Source organism: Meles meles, chromosome 5 (genome assembly GCF_922984935.1).
Source record: "Meles meles chromosome 5, mMelMel3.1 paternal haplotype, whole genome shotgun sequence".
NCBI classification, from domain to species: Eukaryota; Metazoa; Chordata; class Mammalia; order Carnivora; family Mustelidae; genus Meles; species Meles meles.
The window spans coordinates 66,606,521-66,625,051 of record NC_060070.1 but is presented as its reverse complement, the minus strand read 5'-3'; the positions used below and the strand labels follow the sequence as shown (position 1 = coordinate 66,625,051).

At 40.5% G+C, this 18,531-nt stretch overlaps 1 protein-coding gene across 1 annotated transcript in view; it reads right to left on the bottom strand.

Moving 5' to 3' along the window:
* Positions 1-18,531, bottom strand: part of MAP3K5 (mitogen-activated protein kinase kinase kinase 5) — a 203,734-nt gene that overhangs the window by 37,155 nt on the left and 148,048 nt on the right. The window contains exons 15-19 of the mRNA XM_046005093.1: positions 14,812-14,945; positions 7,393-7,520; positions 6,220-6,356; positions 5,099-5,204; positions 60-217 (exon numbers count right to left, since the gene is read on the bottom strand). Coding sequence (XP_045861049.1) covers positions 60-217; positions 5,099-5,204; positions 6,220-6,356; positions 7,393-7,520; positions 14,812-14,945 — 663 coding nt within the window. The remainder of the gene's footprint in view (positions 1-59; positions 218-5,098; positions 5,205-6,219; positions 6,357-7,392; positions 7,521-14,811; positions 14,946-18,531) is intronic.

The window sequence follows — 18,531 nt, the reverse complement described above, 5'->3', positions numbered from 1 at the left end:
GACCAGCCAAGAGCTTTATCCAATGGTTTTTAAGACATTTAAGACATATGAAATGTGACCTTGAACATAGCTGCTTGTGGTTCTCCCAGTTCATAAAAAGGTGGTTTCCCTGTGGCCATTTCGATGATGGTGCAGCCCAAAGACCAGATGTCTGCTGCTTTCCCATAGCCTCGTGGTCCTTTGTCTATGATTTCCGGTGCCATATACTGAAGGGTACCTGGGGATAATTAAAACACACTTCTACTTTAAAGGAGAGAAAACAGATGAATATCTACTGATAGATTTAATTGTTCACATAAATAAGACAACTTTAAAAGTATGATTCAGGTCTTAATATCTCATCTTTCTCGAGTTCCAGTTTTCTGTCGTTAAGAAAAGTGGAAATAGCAGTTGTTATAGTGGATTTTATCAGGGATATAAGAATAGCTTGCCAACATGATCTGGTCATGAAGAGATACTTTCTCATCTCCTAGATAGTAGAGTATAAGTGAGGTATCATTTTATTGGGACTGCTTAGAAACTTCAAAGAATGAGTCATTTGAGAACAACAGAGAATATATCAACACACATATTTTGCAATTAGTTTTTCAAATACATGAAGATTCCTATTATGTATATGTCTCGTCTTTCCAAGAAAAATCTAGGTCAATCATCCATTTTTCCTAGATCTCTATTTCTTAATTTCTAAATTGAATGCCTAATTCTTCTGTTTTGATTTTTGTTTCTAAATCACAAAAGTATGAAGTTTCTGAAAGCCATTGTTAAAAGTAATGGAAATCATTTTTGGTGTATTTCATTCTGTAAGTCAAATATATATGGCTTCTGTTGTGCTGCGGTCCATGGCATAACAGGTTTAACAGATCAAAGACAGGTCAGGAGCCATCAGCACAGACAAATCACCAGACAGACACACAGTGAAGAAGAATACAATGAAACATAGGAGATTTAAAAGGCCACGTGGAATCAGACAGTGGAAGAGTTTGGTATGATAGAAAGAACACTAAACAGAGGGCCAAGTATGCTTGGTTCTGGCTCTGGTCTGGTATATCAGATAAACACTCAACTGCAGTTGTCTCAGTGGATGGAACAAGAGGGCTGAATTGGCTTCTACTACCCCCTAGAGTGATTCCTCCAAATCCAACAATGAGTCAGAAGTGTGAACAGGAACAGATTATTGCCATATCCCCTGCTACTGATAGACTCATACAAATGATATAATCAGCAAACTGGAACTCATCCAAGATGCCATATTCAATTACTTCAAATACCGAGGCATTTGCTAAAAGAGCTACTTCAGTATTTTCTGATTCATAACCAAACTGACAGACATTTTGATAAATACAGACACCTTTTATGTATGCCTCATGCATGATTTATAGGTGAAACTGCTATGCACCCTTCCTCTAAACTGTTCCTAGGAAACCCACCAACATATGCTAGAAACTGACTGTTTGTTGTTCATAAAACCAAATAAAAGTATATTATTTTTGTCAAGTATTGTCATCTTGCCAGGTTATCTTCCAGCTCTCATTATTATGTGGCAATAGCTCATGTTCAAGTTCACATATGACTATACATGTCTGCTGTCTGCTTAAATCAGCAGCACTATTGGAGGAAGCATTTCATCTGGCCAAGGGTAAGGTAACTACATTCTTCAAATCACCTACCTTAGGAGAAAACTGCTATGATTTCTCTATTTATAGATGATGAACAAGAGTGATTGGTTTTTTTTATGATATAAATAAAATCTAATGGTCTTTTAGAAAAAGTTTATGTGTTTAAGTCTACCAGTTGGTTTTTCCTGTATCTGAATTAGAATTATCTGAAACAGAATTAATGAGAGAATTTAAGTTGCACTAATATCTTGAGTAGAAATCACAACTGATTAGAATATAGTGGACTTTAAAAATTGGACAATTCAAGTAATATCTTAACACAGTATGCAATGTTTTTATTCATCAGATAACATTTCAAAGAGTTCTATCTGCTAGTCATGCTTAATTATCCCCCATAGAGCAAGTGCAAAAAACAAAACAAAACCAGGTTTAGTTATGTATTCATATCTGCTCTCTTTATTCCATAATCATATGACACATAATATTTTATATAAAGAGATTTACAGAGCAAGATAATGAAGACACAAGCCAATCTGTACGTTAGCCTAAGGAAAGTACTGACTCTAGTTAAGAGTACTGACTCTAAAATCCACACCTTATATAGCTTCATTCCAAAGATTTAAAAAATTACTTTAAAATAATCTCTTTTAGTATTTCTTTGCCATTGCAATCATTCATGAAACTACTACAACTTAGTGGCTAAAAGTGTGAACTTTGACATTCCACTTAATCCACTCATTCATTCAGCAGATTTAGATCAAGGGCCTAAAGTGTGGGCCAGGAACTTAGAATATAGCAGTGGAGTTAACAGAAATCCTTGGCTCATGAAACTTGCATTTTTTGCAGTGGGAGACAGACATTAAAGTATAGCATAATAAATCAGCAAATTATATAGTATGTTAGAAAGTGATATGTCAATGACAAAAAAAAGTAGGGAAGGGGGATCAAGAGTGCACAGGGAGGGCTGCCACATCAATAAGGTAGTCATGGTAGGCTTGCTGAGGTGATATCTGGGATAAAACTTGAAGGAGAGGGACTTAGCCACACATAGCTGGGAGAAAAGTGTTACTAGCAGAACAAAGAGCATGAGCAAAGGCCCTGCCACATGGTATATGAAGGAAATGCAGGAAGGCCAGGGTTTCTGGCACAAAGGGAGCAAGGGGAAGAGTAGAAAATGAAGTCTAAAAGGTAATGGACTCCGAATCAGTTCAGAGCCTTGTCCACCATATTAGGACTTGGGCATTTATTTGCTCTGAAAGAAATAGAAAGCCACCGAAGTCTCTGAGTAACAGGGCTTGATTTATGTTTTAAAAGGATCACTCTGGCTGCAGTGTTACGAGCAGACAGTAGGAGGCAAGAGTGGAAGGAGGGAGAACAGGCTTTGGAGGTTATGCAGTTGAGAGCTGAGGGTGGCCAACAGTGGAGGCAGAGAGGAGTGGTCCAATTTTGGACACCTTCTGAAAGGTAGAGCCTGTAGGCTTCTTTGTGGATTGGGCTGGGGTATGAGAAAAGAGAGGCACCATGGATCCCTCTAAGTTTTGGGTGGCTATCAACTGAGATGGAGAAGTGTGTGGGTGGAATGGGTTTGGGGAGAAGATAATTAATTCTACTTGGCATGTTAAGTCTAGTTTGAATCGTAGCTCTATTACTTACTAGCACTGTGACCTCAGGCAAGTTATTCAACCTCTTTGAACCTTAATTTTGCATCATAAATTGGAATACTGATTCCAAATAATTAGAGCTGATGTAGGAATTTCAGTGAAATAGGTAAAGCACTTAACACAGTCAGATAGATAGTAAGCACTCTATAAATGGTGGTTGATGCTGCCTTCCCTCTCACCAAATCACAAATAGGCCAATGTCTTTGTAGTCAGTTCATCAGAAATTGACTGAGCACCTGTGAGGGCTATGGCCATGAGCAGATCAAGGTATGCCTCTCCAAGTCCTCTTGATCAGCCCTAGAGACAGACTAGGCGCGTTAGTGACATGTGTCACTCATATGAGGCCAGTGTGAGTTGTTCAAACAAAGGATTCTGGAAGGACTGCTTTACTACAACTCCTTTGAGGATTAAAAAACATGTCTTCAAGATTAGCAGAAGACATTACATTAAGATCTTACTCAAATAAAAAGTCTGAAAGTAGGGATTCTCCCATCAGAAGTTACTGAGTCTTGGCAGCATCTAAAATGTCTCTTACCGAATTGAGAGGGTATGAGGAAAGAAATGGAAAGACATCTCAAGTTACTAGTAGGCTGGAATTAATTTTGTTAAAAAAAAATACATTTTAAATATGTTTAATGCTGTGCCCTAAATACCCATCGCTGTGAGGGTAGGAACTGGGTCAAAGGTGCTGTTGATGGAATGTTCCGAGGAGAAAATATACAGAAATTCTCTCTCTCCTTTTCCCTTCCCAGGCTACCAGAACAGATACATCAGCATGGTGGAGAGAAAGATGGACTAGAGCCCGAAGGTCAAAGGAAAGAGCAAAAGGGTAGATTAAAAACCCAAGTTCTACCATTTACAAGCTGTTGCGACCTCTATCTGTAATCTCTCTTTGCTCCCTCAGTCTCCTCACCTGCAAAATTGAGGTACCATCACCTACCTCACAGAATTCAGAAATGGGGGTACCTGGCCATTTTGCTTTATCTTAGACCACAGATTATTCATTACCTTTTTAAGTTAAATTAGTCTTTCTCTGATAATTATAACAAGGACTTAGCACTTCATGAGACTCAGTGGAGTGGGGCAGTAAGAACTTCAAGTGGAGACCAGAGTCTAAGTTCCAGATGGCCTCTTGTACCTGGGGGGAGGAGGCGGGGAGAGGGGTGGCATTCATCTCTCTGAGCCTTGGTTTCCTCTTGTGACCTTTTTGGCAATCACTTTGTCTCCACTCCCCCAGGACTTTGTTCAGAGGTAGCTTGGTGGCTGGATTGCCTAATTTCTCAGGCAAGCTCTCTCCCCACCCCAATTCTGAGTTGGTGAGTCATTTCCTCTTTCTGAATTGAAATGCTAAGGGTTATTTATATTGTGAGTAGGAAATAGGCCACAGGGAGTAAACAGATTAGGAACTTATAGTTCAAATGGGAAGTGATTAAGATATGAGTAAGAATCACAGAGAGACTGGGCTAAAAAAATGTTTAAAAAAAATCTTGTTAGGGTTATAGTGGCTTTAGCCAACCAGGAGAGAAGTAATGACATAAAGGGGAAAACAAATAACAAATGGAGACTTAAAAAACAAACAAACAAACAAACAAACAAACAAACATTTCCATGGCACTAAACAGGAGACTGAGCAAATCCTAGAAATACAAGATGAGAAAAGAGCCGGATCAAATTCTGCGTAACAGCTTTCAGTGAGCACCAAACTATACACACATGAATGTCTGTGAGAACCCAGACTGACTTTATCTCTCACATTAGGCTCTAATGCAGCAATTATTTCTTTAATTACATAAGATCTGTATCATCACTGCAAAAACATACCAGTAAAAGTTTCGGTACATGGATTTATGCCAGCTAGCCTCTTTGATGTCCCGAAGTCTGAGATCTTGAGAACACCACTATAAGTATTAATCAACACATTGTCGCCCTGGAGAACAAAAGACTTGAGTCAAAAATTTTCTTTCTTCCATTACTGTTTGTGGTTGGCTTGTAAGTCCAACAAGAAAAGGTGTCCTTAGAGCAAATAAGGACTCAGTCTGTGCTCTTCATTAATAGTTAACCTTGAGAGTGAATTCCTGACACCATTTTTGTTTACATATTATCAATTCACAACCTGCTACTCAGGGCACAGGGTCATCAGGTGCCTTGTTTGGGCCTGCTGTAGTTTGCAAACTGTTGGGGCTATCTGTGTTCAGCAAAGATATTCATGATTCCCTAGTCATTTTACTTTTTCTGTTGTTTTGCTTCTTTTCCTGGAATATTTAGGGATATGGCAAAGAAATGAGATCTGGGTTGATTCTGGGGATAGTAATAGTAACTTCCCTTCCACAGTCCCCCTTTGTCAGAAATTTATTAGCTCTGAATTTTCTCTTTTAAAGAGAAGCAAATAAGTTACATAATTTTAGTTCTAACAATGAGTATATGATACTTGTGAGAAGAGGGAAACTTTTTTTTTCTTTCCCCTCCTAATCATTCATCCACTGATGTAGTAAATATCTACTGAGTAGCCAGTCCAGGCAAGGATACAAAGACTAAGCAGCCTGTAAGCGCCTCAGGCATGGGGACCCTAACCTGCCCAGTTTTGTCCTGCTGTGTTACCCCCTCCCCAGAGCACCTGAAACAGTGTCAGGTGTGCAGTGGAAGGTCAATCTTTGTTGGCTGAACATGGCTGAGAGATTTATTCCTTGAGGAGAAGAGATAAGGTGTATCAATAATTGACTTGCAGCAGAGGAGGTAGTGTCTTACATTTCTGCTCTAAGGTTGATTTATTCTATCAGACACATGAAAAAATGCTCCTCATCACTAGCCATCAGGGAGATTCAAATTAAAACCTCTTTGAGATATCACGATTCTCAATTAATACTCGTAACACGCTATGACTTTTGCAAAGCAAACAATGACCTACCAAGGAGCTTGTAAGCATGAATCCTAGTGCATCCTACCTTTATATCCCGGTGGACTATCTGATTGTCATGGAGGTATTTTAATCCTTCAAGTATCTGCTTTGTATAAAAGCCGATTGTTTGCTCATTGTCCTTCAATGGGCCCCATTTGGAACGAAGGAGAGCAGAAAGACTTCCTGTAAAGTAGGGAGAAACGGTGGATAGAATCTTATCAAATCAGTTCTTCAAAGCATGTTAATAGTGGAACAGTAACTTAAACTAACATTGATTGGTTATTTCTGGGGTCCCAGGAAGTAGAGTGAGTATTAGATGCTTTGGCTCTCATATGCTCTGAAGATGCTCATTATTACAGTCCGTCCCTAACTTTAATCCAAGTCACAATGATTGATACTAAAATGGTTCAGCATACTTTTATTGTCTCCTAATAAACAGCAAACTGATGCCACAGGTCTAATTTAAAAAAATAATTTTATCGAGGTATAATTGACATACATTATATATTTCAGGTGTACTACACAATGATGGGATATTTATATACACTGGGTTGTGATCACCACAATAAGTCTAGTTAACACCTGTCACCACACAGTTACAAAAACATTCTTTTCTTGTGATGAGAAAGTTTAAGTTCTACACTCTTTAGCAACTTTCAAATATACAATACAGTAGTGGTAACTCTAGTCACGAGGCTGCACATCACATCCCCAGGACTTATTTTGTACCTGGAAGTTTGTACCTTTTGACCCTTTTCCCCCATTTTGCCCACTTTTCCCTCCCACCCCCCCTGCTCTGGCAACCACCTATTTGTTTCTTTGTTATTTAGGAGCTTGGTTTGTTTGCTTTTTTTTTTAATACTCTACATGTAAGTGAGATCATAGAGTATTTGTCTTTCCCTGTAAAACTTATTTCACTTAGCATAATGCCCTCATAGTTATCTGTGTTGTCGAAATGGCAAGAGGTCACTCTTTTGTATGGATGAATAATATTTCACTGTGTATATGAAACACATCATCTTTATCCATTCATCCAATGATAGACACTTAGCTTGTTTCCATATCTTGGTTATTGTAAATAATGCTGCAATGAACATAATCTGATTTATCTTTTAACTTAGACAGATTGAGACCTGTAAACTGGTAAATCCCATTCAATCGTGCTCCTCTTCAAGCCCATAAAATTTATACTTTTTAAAGAAAGAAAAACCTCTCTTACCTCCTGGGACCTGCTCCATGAAGATTTTGATAAAGCCATTCTCACTGAAAGAGCCCAGATACTGGACGATATTTTTGTGCTTCAGATGCTTATGCAATGCTATTTCTTCATGCAGGGGCTGGGAGTATCTAAAAGACATGCCAATGTTGATAAGCTAATCGTATAGCCAGATTTTAGTGTATAGATGTGAGCAATACAAACTGAAAACATCAGCTATATGTCCATACGTAAAATAAAATATGACTATCTAAAGTGTTTATTTCTCTAACGTAAATTCTGTGAAGCTGAAGCAGTGGTAGGTAGGGCCTGAAGAAAAATGTGTCAGGCATTCATCTGAGCCTCTTGTATACACTAACTCATTTCTCATAACAACCCCAGGAGAAGGTACTTTTAAGGTGCCCATTTTATAGATGAGGAAATTGATTGACTAGGACGACAACTAACCTGTCCAAGATCTTAAAGCTAGTAAATGACAGAGCTAAGATATTAGTCCAGGAAAACTGAATGCACCCACACAGCTCACTGTCTACATTAACATGACTTTTTATTTCACTGGCCTTGTAACATAACTCTACTATTCCAGGAGACTCTTGCCCTGGGAGATAAAAATTACAAATCACTTTCATTTTCACTCCAGAACTTACAGAAAGGCCCAGCAACTCTTCCATAGGAAACATAAAACCATTTATATCCCAAGTCTCTTTGAGCTCCTGGCAAATCCTCATCTTCCTGGGTCCATCAGTTCTAATACATCAGGATTTTTTTTTACCCTGTCCTATCCAGGCCTCCATGCTGAAAGACTAGCATTAAACCATCTGGTTTCTTTCAAAATCACTTACTTGATGTACGTTGCTTTATCAGATTATACAGTGAAAGTCTTTTATATTTCTGGAACAGACAGAACAACCCTTTTGATGATTATCTGAAGTACTCTAAAGCTTCTAGACTCTTACCAATCTTGAAGATTAATATTATATACTTATATTAATATGATTATTATATGGTAGCATGTTAGAGACCCAAAGCTATTCTCTAATTTTTTTTCTGTTGTACAATGGAGGTTACAGGTATGAAAGGCACTAACAACCAGCCCATAAACTACAAACCTGACGCCTCATTATTTCCTTTGCTACTACATACAAGAAATGCTTAGAGCTTATGGTGGTAAATCCATATACAGAATGGCTTTTTTTTTGAAAAACAAATACTAGAATTGACTAGTATGGAATAATGCTATTGTCATGAAGTTTTTCAGGATAAGCTATAAAGCTAAAGCAATTAGGAAGTTACAAAAACCCAAATTCTTTTAAGCAAACTTTTTTTAAAATTAATTAATTTATTTTTTCAGCGTAACAGTATTCATTGTTTTTGCACAACACCCAGTGCTCCATGCAACACATGCCCTCCCTATTACCCACCACCTGGTTCCCCCAACCTCCCACCCCCGCCCCTTCAAAACCCCCAGGTTGTTTCTCAGAGTCCATAGTCTCTCATGGTTCACCTCCCCTTCCAATTTCCCACAACTTCCTTCTCCTCTCCATCTCCCAATGTCCTCCATGTCATTTGTTATTTAAGCAAACTTTTATAATCTGTAAAATATTACTCAGAATGCTTCCAACAACCACAAAAAAATTCACTTGTATTTTAAATCTTTTGCTCATTTTATTTTTTTGTAGAACTGCTCTAAGAACTATAAAGTAGGTATTAAACTGAATCCCTTAATAGGATATCAGTTAAAGACAACTCCATTTGGTAACTGAAACAATTTGAGAAACACAGATATGTGGTGTTACCAATAAGATACTTAGATTGTGATTCTCAGGACATTTGCAAGTTACTTCTTCCATGGTGTTTAAAACACGAGTTAATAAGAAAACACTCAGCAGTAAGATTACTCTCTATATGCATGAGATAAATTAGTAGGAATATTGGGTCTGTTCTACAGATTTAGGGCATTAAAAATGACTAAAAATCCAAAGCAACTGATTAATTCAGTTTATGATAAGCCAAAGGGTTCTCACCTCCTGAGCCTCTACTGAAAATCAATTATGAATGTTTAAATAGAAGATCCTGGAAAAGGAACTTCACTCTCCTGTCCCCCTCCCCCATTATGTAACCAAAGGATAGCTTAAAAGTTACAATAACAGTCTGGATTCAACCTAGCTAGGAATAAGAACTCTTCTCCAATATGAAATTGATTAGTAACACTCAAAAAGTCTCACTAAGTGAAAGGTAAGTGTCAAGCACCAAATAAGCATGAAATGCTAATTTGTTCATGTCAATCAGCAATGTGTATCTATGGGAGTTACAAGAAAATCTTATTTCTTCTCTACTAGCCGTGACAGTGGAAAGAAGAAATGGTACAGATAATCAGAGTTACTTATATATATTTAGTTTTGAAAAATTATTAACCCATATGTATTTCCAGAGCACGTTCTGAGTCAAATCCCCACTATGTCCATCCACACCAGTGGTTCCCAGCCTTGCTTGGACATCTCACCTCCTGAAAGGATTTTGTAAAAATAACCAATGCCTATGACCCACTCCAGAATTTTAGTGGGTAAGGCCTGAGCATCAGTAATTCTTAAAGTGTCCCAGTTGGCTCTAATATGCAGCAGGGTAGAGAATAACTGATCTAAGTAAATAGTTCAGTTGTGTGTAGAATGTTGGAAGAGGAAGCCAACCTGAGCTTAACCACTAGTTGGGACAGATTAGGAACCCACCACCCCTTCTCTCCTACAACTCCTCGGATTCTCTAACAAAGTGCTTTTCAAGTGTGAAGGAAACAAAGAAGCAACTGTTTTTGTTGCTATGATCGTTCATTCCAGATGGCCATGCGTGGTAGATGCTGGATCATGCATTATTCACATGCATCCTATTACCTTAGCAATTGTCCTTTCTAACTGCTATTTTTTTTTTTTTTTTGCATGCAACATGAAAACCTCTCCAGGGCATACAGATGGAAACAACTTTGTGTGTTGTCTCTCACGATAACACGAGAGACGTCACTTTTGCTTCTACAGGTAATAAGGAGATGCCGGGCTCCAGCTGTTCGAGAGAAGCACTTGTCATTCAAGGGTTTTCAAACAACCAATGTTCTGCCAAATGCATCGCTACCAAATAGGACCTTTGTTGGTGGCGGTGTTCTTTATGAATGCTCAACGGCAGCTGAATAAACTTAAGTTACAAAGGGGATTCTAAAAGTGGTTTGCTTCCAACTACCTATTTAAATTCATCTGCTGGTGGGAGGGGAAGGGCTGTTGCTAAAGATTGGTCGGTTGCAGCAGTCATTGGATAGTGATAAGCCCGTTACATTTTATATTGTTTCAAAATCTGTGTATGTGTTACTGAAAGATGTGGATGGAACTAGAGGGTATTATGCTGAGTGAAGTAAGTCAATCAGAGAAAGATAATTATCATATGATCTCTCTGATATGAGGAATTTGAGAGGCAGGGCAGGGGGGTCCTGGTGGGTAGGGAGGGAAAAAATGAAACAAGATGGTATCAGGAGGAGGACAAACCATAAGAGACTCAATCTCAGGAAACAAACTGAGGGTTGCTGGGGGGTGAGGGGGGTTAGGGTTGGGTGGCTGGGCTAATGACACTGGGGAGGGTGTGTGCTATGGTGAGTGCTGTGAAGTGTGTAAGACTGATGGTTCACAGACCTGTACCGCTGGGGCAAATAATACATTATATATTAATAATAATAAAAGAACCTATAGGAATATTTAACATTTTTAAGATGACAAATTTGTATATATTACCCTAGGTATTTCATTAACAATTTCTATCATCATCTCATAAGAGGGAATTCATAAATATGTCTCATGGATTAACCAAGAGGAAACTCTGCAACAGTATCACAGAAAATAAAATGAAAACCATACGTGGGGCAGACAGCAACAGCTGTTTACCCACCTCACATCTGTCCTTCCATCTTTGCAGGATTTTTTTGTAGGGTCAGCTAAAAATGCTCTTGGGGGTCAGGGTGATCACTTTCAGTGAATGGAACAGAGGTGAAAGTATGCTGGATATTTCTGGGAAAGTTGTCTTTTTTCTTCTTCCTACCTTGAATGCTAATATAGAGGCTGGAGGCAAAGAGGCCACAGAGGAAAGTCACGCACTAAGGATGGAAAGGCAAAAAGAGCTGGGACTTGGACACTGGATGCTTTGGGAGAATGTGTTTTTCAGCTTGGGGGAGGTAAGGAAGGCCTGTCTGCTGGTTTAAAGTCTGAACTGAGAACTGAAGGAAATGAGGCAATGCTGCTGAGTCCACTGGAATGAGCCCCTGTGTACCTGGGGTCAGCGTGGCTGTCGGGGAGGAAGTGGGGGCCACGAAGGGAGGCCGAGGTCTATGCTAAGGGCTGGTGGTTTCATGCTGGTTACAATAAGGATCCACTGAAGCGTTTCAAGCAGCAGTGACATGATGTGATTTCCACTTCAGAAATGTCTGGCTTCTACGAGGAAGGCTTGAGTAGGGGGAAAGGAAGAGTGAAGGCAGAGATTCCTTATGAGAAGGCTGCAGTAAGGCTCCCGTGTGAGAGACCTGAAGGCTTAGACCGGACTTGCAGCTGTGGCGATGGGCAAGAGTGGGGAGACTGAGGATGATACAGAAGCCGAGACCACAGTATGATTTACTGACAGAGGAGACAATGAGGGAAGGAGAGGGATCTAAAGGAATCCTAGGTTTTGGCCTGAGCAGCTGATGGACAGGATAACCTTCACTGAGGCAGGGAATACTTCAGGTGAGTACATCTGGGGGTAAAAATCCACAGTTCTGTTTTGGCCACATTACCCTGGAAACTTCCAAGTGGAGAGACTGGGTAGACAGATGACCCAGAGAGCTTCTGAAGAAAGCTGGCCATGTAACCCAGTCACCATGGCCAGAGACAAGTGGACTTGAGTGGACTTGATCTTATGACCCTGAGATCATGACCTGGGCTGAAATTGAGAACCAGAGGCTTAACCAACTGAGTCACCCAGATGCCCCAGTTCTGGAAGATCCTATGGATATATCCTCAAAGCCATGATGTAGCCCGGCATTAAAGTCTGGCCCAAAGAGGCTGATAGTAACAATGAACTCAATCCAGTTCTCTCTCTTTCAGAGTTTGAATACACAACCCATAAAGAATGCATGTAGTTGACTGGAGGAGCTCTATTTTATGGAGAGAAGATGTAAGGGAAGGCACAGGGCAACAGGAATCATGAGACTGAGACAACAGAGCATTACTGGTTAGAGAAACAAACCACAGAACAGAGGACCAGAGCAGGGAGCAACAGAAAACTCTGTGAGCAGAGCTGTTCCATGCCCTCAACAACCTTCTTGTTCCTAAAAACCCTGCCATTTTCTACACAGCCAAACCACATGTGGTGCACACCACTTCTTCAAATAGTTCTGTTCTTTTCTCTTTCTTTTCCTTCTGCTACTGCCCTAGGCATTGGATATACTGTTTTGTTCTTTCCAGTCTTATTTTTCAGTTTTAGAAGTTCTTTTTTCTTTCTTTATCTCTCTCTCTTTTCCTTCCTTCCTTCCCTCCCTCCCTCCCTTCCTTTTTAAAAGATTTATTTATTTGACAGAGAGTAGGGGAGGAGCAAAAGGAGAGGAGGAGGGAGAGAATCTTAAGCAGACTCCCTGCTGAGCGTGAAGCCTGACATGGGACTCTATCTCACAACCCTGAGATCATGACCGAGCTGAAATTGAGATGCTTAACCAACTAAGTCACTGAGGCACCCCAGTTGTGGAACTTCCTGAGGACATATCCTCGAGCTCAGAAAGGGAACCGTGTCTGGCCCAGCAAAAGCCTTCTTCGTTTGTTAGTGATTTTGATCTCTAGCACTTCTTTGATCCTTACTTAGGATTTCCATCTCAGCTTACACTCTCTCTGTTTCTGTACACCGCCTACTTTACCCATTAGAGCCTGTAGCATATTGAAGTTGTTTTTAAATTCCTGATCTGATTGTTCCAACATCCCTGCCATATCTGAATCTGGTTCTGATGCTTACTCTGTCTCTTCAAACTGTGGGGGCACCTGGGTGGCTCAGTGGGTTAAGCCTCTGCCTTTGGCTCAGGTCATGATCTCAGGGTCCTGAGATTGAGCCCTGCATCGGGCTCCCTGCTCAGCAGGGAGCCTGCTTCCCGCCCCCCCCCCCCGCCTTTCTGCCTACTTGTGATCTTCTAACTCTCTGTCAAATAAAAAAATAAATAAGTATAATTAAAAAAACAAACAAACTGTGTTTTTGTCTTTTGGTATGCTTTGTAATATTTTTTTAATTAATTAATTTATTTTTATTTGCTTATTTACAGCATAACAGTGTTCATTGTTTTGGCATCACACCCAGTGCTCCATGCAGTACGTGCCCTCCCTATTACCCACCACCTGGTTCCTCAACCTCCCACCACACCCCACCCCCTCCCGCCGCCCCTTCATAACCCTCTGGTTGTTTTTCAGAGTCCATAGTCTCTCATGGTTCATCTCCCCTTCCTGTTGAAACTCGGGCATGATGTATTAGGCAAAGGGAACCCCTGGAGGGGAAGCATTCTATAGTCTTATGCTTAGGTCTCAGCCTCTTCAGGAGCCTGTGCCACTGGGCTGGGAGCCTCACAAATGCTTTGCAGTCTCTCTTCTCCCCTGTCCCCTGCTGCCCTCAGCTGGGACAGGATGGCTACAGTGGTCAAGAGTTGGGTATTTCCTTTCCCCTAGCTGGTTAGGCTCTGATAACACTCTCATAGGTAAAAATAGCCTCTTTGAGGTCAGACCTTGTTAGGAAGAACAGAGCTGTGGCATATTTCAAAATGGTTCCTCTCCCCCTTCTCCCCTGCTGGAAGCATAAGGGAATTTTTCTCCAATATCACTGTGAGGGTCTGGTAGGGCTTCTAGAGGCAAAACTCACAAAAGTGTGCCCCACCTTCCATGACTGTTTCTCCAAGCTTGGGGGCAGTGGCTTGTCCCGTGACCTCCCTTCTCCAGTGGATTCCAAGATTTTTAGTTTGGTCTTAGTTTGGTCAGTTTTCCACTTGTTAAGATGGAGGGATGACTTCCAAGCTCCTTAGGTGCAAAACTGGACACTGGAACCTGTGGTTCAAACCACTTCTGATCCTGCTTACTCCCCATCTATCCATCTAATCCCTCAACCATTCTTTGACACATCTGAGCCCAACACGCCCAGGCCATTGTCTTTTCTACTCTTTAGAAGTCCTGTCCTTGTCACCTCTGAGAGGTTGTCCTTTCTCACCAGAGGGCTGTGCTTGAGTCACTGACTGATGCAGCAGCTAAACCTCAGAGGAGGCTGATTAAGAATTAAGACACTGGAGTTTTCAGACAGTTTCATTAATTAGAGTATCACCAAAACAGTGTCCAAAATGCTATAAACAATCCAAAGTACTTTGAAAACAGCGTTTATTAGCCACAATTACTGTACCTGCTGTCTCTCTCTGGGATTTCCTTTATAGCGATTCTGACTTGGTTGCTCAGGTCTCGGCCTGCGTAGACGATCCCGTAAGTGCCTTTCCCTAAAACGACTCTGTCACCATTCTCGTCATATTCGTAGTCATACTTCCCCCCCAAAAAAAAAAAAAAAAATGGGGAGAACAGAAGTTAAAACGTGAGCTGCATTCCACATTTTAAACATCAACTTTTTATAAGAACATTTTCCCTTATTTTATCAAGTGGCTTTAACAAGCAAAACATGATGAAGCTCTGAGCTGCAGCTCCGAAAGCCGAACACTGGACTGTCTCAACACAGAGCAGAGAGTGTGTTCACGTTCTCACAGTCGCTATGAACACAGTAGGGACTACCTATTCAAATCCAGAAAAGTGCTTCTTCCAAAGCCCACTTGGATTCTTTTATCCTCTAACTCCTGTTTTTCATAGATCCAGGCGATGAGTATGATTAGCAATAATGTCTATCAAGACCTATAACAGCTGGGGTGCCTGGGTGGCTCAGTGGGTTAAAGCCTCTGCCTTCAGCTCAGGTCATGATCTCAGGGTCCTGGGATCGAGCCCCGCGTCGGACTCTCTGCTCGGCAGGGAGCCTGCCTCCCCCTCTCTCTGTGCCTGCCTCTCTGCCTACTTGTGATTTCTGTCTGTCAAATAAATAAAAATCTTTAAAAAAAAAATCTATAACAGCTAATTGATCTTTCATTTCTCAGATTTTGATACTGTCCAAGTATTTCATACTCTGCCAAGAGAATAAAGCCACTGGAAAAAAAAGGCTTTGGGCAAGAAGAAAAATTTTGAGATCTTCTGCTTTGACAATGATAAAATAAGGATTATTTTTCCTTCACCCTCAATTCCCAAGACCAAAATACATTTTGAAAATGATACCAGTTTCATTAATCCACTCACGTGTTTTTTGTTTCTATATCGTTATTTCTTCTCTAATCTTTATTATTTCCCTTTATTTGCTTTATAGGCTTTATTTGCTGTGCCTTTTCTTTTCTTTTTAAGATTTTATTTATTTATTTGACAGACAGAGATCACAAGTAGGCAGAGAGGCAGGCAGAGAGAGAGAGGAGGAAGCAGACTCCCTGCTGAGCAGAGACCCTGATGCGGGGCTTGATCCCAGGACTCTGGGATCATGACCTGAGCCGAAGGCAGAAGCTTTAACCCACTGAGCCACCCAGGAGCCCCTGCTGTGCCTTTTCAAGCTCCTTTCAGTGTAAGGTTAGGTTATATATTTGAGATTTTCTTGCTTCTTGAGGTAGACCTGTATTGCAACACACTTCTCTCTTAGAACAATACTGGAGGCATTACAATTCTAGGTTTTAAGCTATATAAGAAAGCTGTAGTCATGAAGACAGTATGGTACTGGCACAAAAACAGACACATAGGTCAGTGGAACAGAATAGAGAACCCAGAAATGGACCCACAACTATATGGTCAATTGATCTGCAACAGAGCAGGAAAGAATGTCCAGTGGGACATTCTTCAACAAAATGGTGATAAGAAAAATGGACAGCCACGTGCAGAAGAATGAAACTGGACCACTTTCTAACATCATACACAAAAATAAATTCAAAATAAATGAAAGACCTAAACGTGAAACAGGAAACTATTAAAATCGTAGAGGAGAACATGAGAAACCTCTTTGACAGGCCGGAGTAACTTCTTTCTAGACACATTGCTAGGAGGCAAGGGAAACAAAAGCAAAAATGAACTATTGGAACTTCCTCAAGATAAAAAGCTTCTGTGTGTGCTTGGGTGGCTCAGTGGGTTAAGCCTCTGCCTTTGGTTCAGATCATGAACTCAGGGTCCTGGGATCAAGCCCCACACTGGGCTATCTGCTTAGCAGGGAGCCTGCTTCCCCCTCTCTCTCTGCCTGCCTCTCTGCCTACTTGTGATCTCTCTCTCTCTGTCAAATAATAATAATAATAAAAAAAGATACAAACCTTCTGTATAGTGAAGGAAACAATCAACAAAACTAAATGGCAGTCTACAGAATAAGGGAAGATATTTGCAAATGACATATCTGATACAGGGTTAGTATCTAAAATATATAAAGAACTTATACAACTCAACACCCAAAAAACCAAATAATCCAGTTAAAAAATGGGCAGAGATATGAACAGACACTTTTCCAAAGAAGACATCCAGATAGCTAACAGACAGGTGAAAAGATGCTCAACATCACTCATCATCAGGGAAATGCAAATCAGAGCCACAATAAGATACCATTTCACACTTTTTAGAATGGCTAAAATTAATGTAAGAAACAACAGGTATTGGCAAGGGTGCAAAGAAAGGGGACTACTCTTGCACTATTGGTGGGAATGTAAACTCATGTAGCCACTCTGGAGAATAGTATGGAGGGTCCTCAGAAGTCAAAAACAGAACTACCCTATGATCCAGCAATTGCACTACAGGTATTTACCTAAAGGATACACAAAAAAAGATTCAAAGGGGTACACGCACCCTGATGCTCATAGCAGCATTATCAGTAATAGCCAAACTATGGAGAGAGCCCAAATGTCCATCGACTATTTAATGGGTAAAGAAGATGTGGTATGTGTGTGTGTGAATGGAATATTACTCAGTCATCATAAATGAAATCTTGCCATTTGCAATAATGTGGATGAAGCTAGAGTATACTATGCTAAGTAAAATAAGCCAGTCAGTGAAAGACAAATACATATGATCTCACTCAGATGTGTAATTTAAGAAAGAAAACAGATGAACATATGGGTAAGGGGTGGGGGGGGGAGAGAAGGAAACAAACCATAAGAGACTCTTAACGATGGAGAACAAAAGGAGGGTTAATGGAGGGAGGTGAGTGGGGGATGGGCTAGGTGGGTGATGGGTATTAAAGAAGGCACTTGTGATGGACACTGGGTGTTGCATTTAAGTGATGAACCACTGAATTCTACTCCCGAAACCAATATTGCCCTATAGGTTAACTAAAATGTAATTTTAAAAAAATGAAAAATAGGAGGAAAATTTTAATTTTCGATGTAAAAGGAAATATCTATAGCCCTAAACCCCAAGCGCTCAAGCGTCTCAGTCTAATATGGGAAACTGATCAAAATAAAAGGGGTTTAGAGAATATTTGGTAGAGACCTCCTGGGATGTGCAGGAGTAATCCAAAAAGGCTGATTTTTTGGTGTCAGACTGGAACTACCAGGTCAAGCCCATGTCTCTGCAGAAACCCAGTGTAAAACTACACACAACAGCAGATGAGCTCTTTCTACTGCCTACATTTTTCTGTAGCACAAAGCAGGCAGTCCATTGCTGGATTCAACTCACAGGAGGGTTTCAGTTGCATTAAAAAAATTATTAAAAAAATTTTTTTAAAGATTTTATTTATTTATTTGACAGAAAGAAACAGCGAGAGAGGGAACACAAGCAGGGGGAGTGGGAGAGAGAGTAGCAGGCTTCCAGGCGAGCAGGAAGCCCGATGCAGAGCTCTATCCCAGGAACCTGGGATCATGACCTGAGCCTAAGGCAGCTGCTTAACCAACTGAGCCACCCAGGTGCTCCTTGCTAATGTTTTATTGAGGATTGTTGCATCTATGTTCATCAGATATTTGCCTGAAGTTCCGTTCCCTGCCCCCCCTTCTTTCTTCCCTTCCCTCCCCACCTCTCCTCTCCCCTTCCTTCTTTCCATCCTTTCTTCCCTCTTTCTTTCAAGTATCTTTATCTCGTT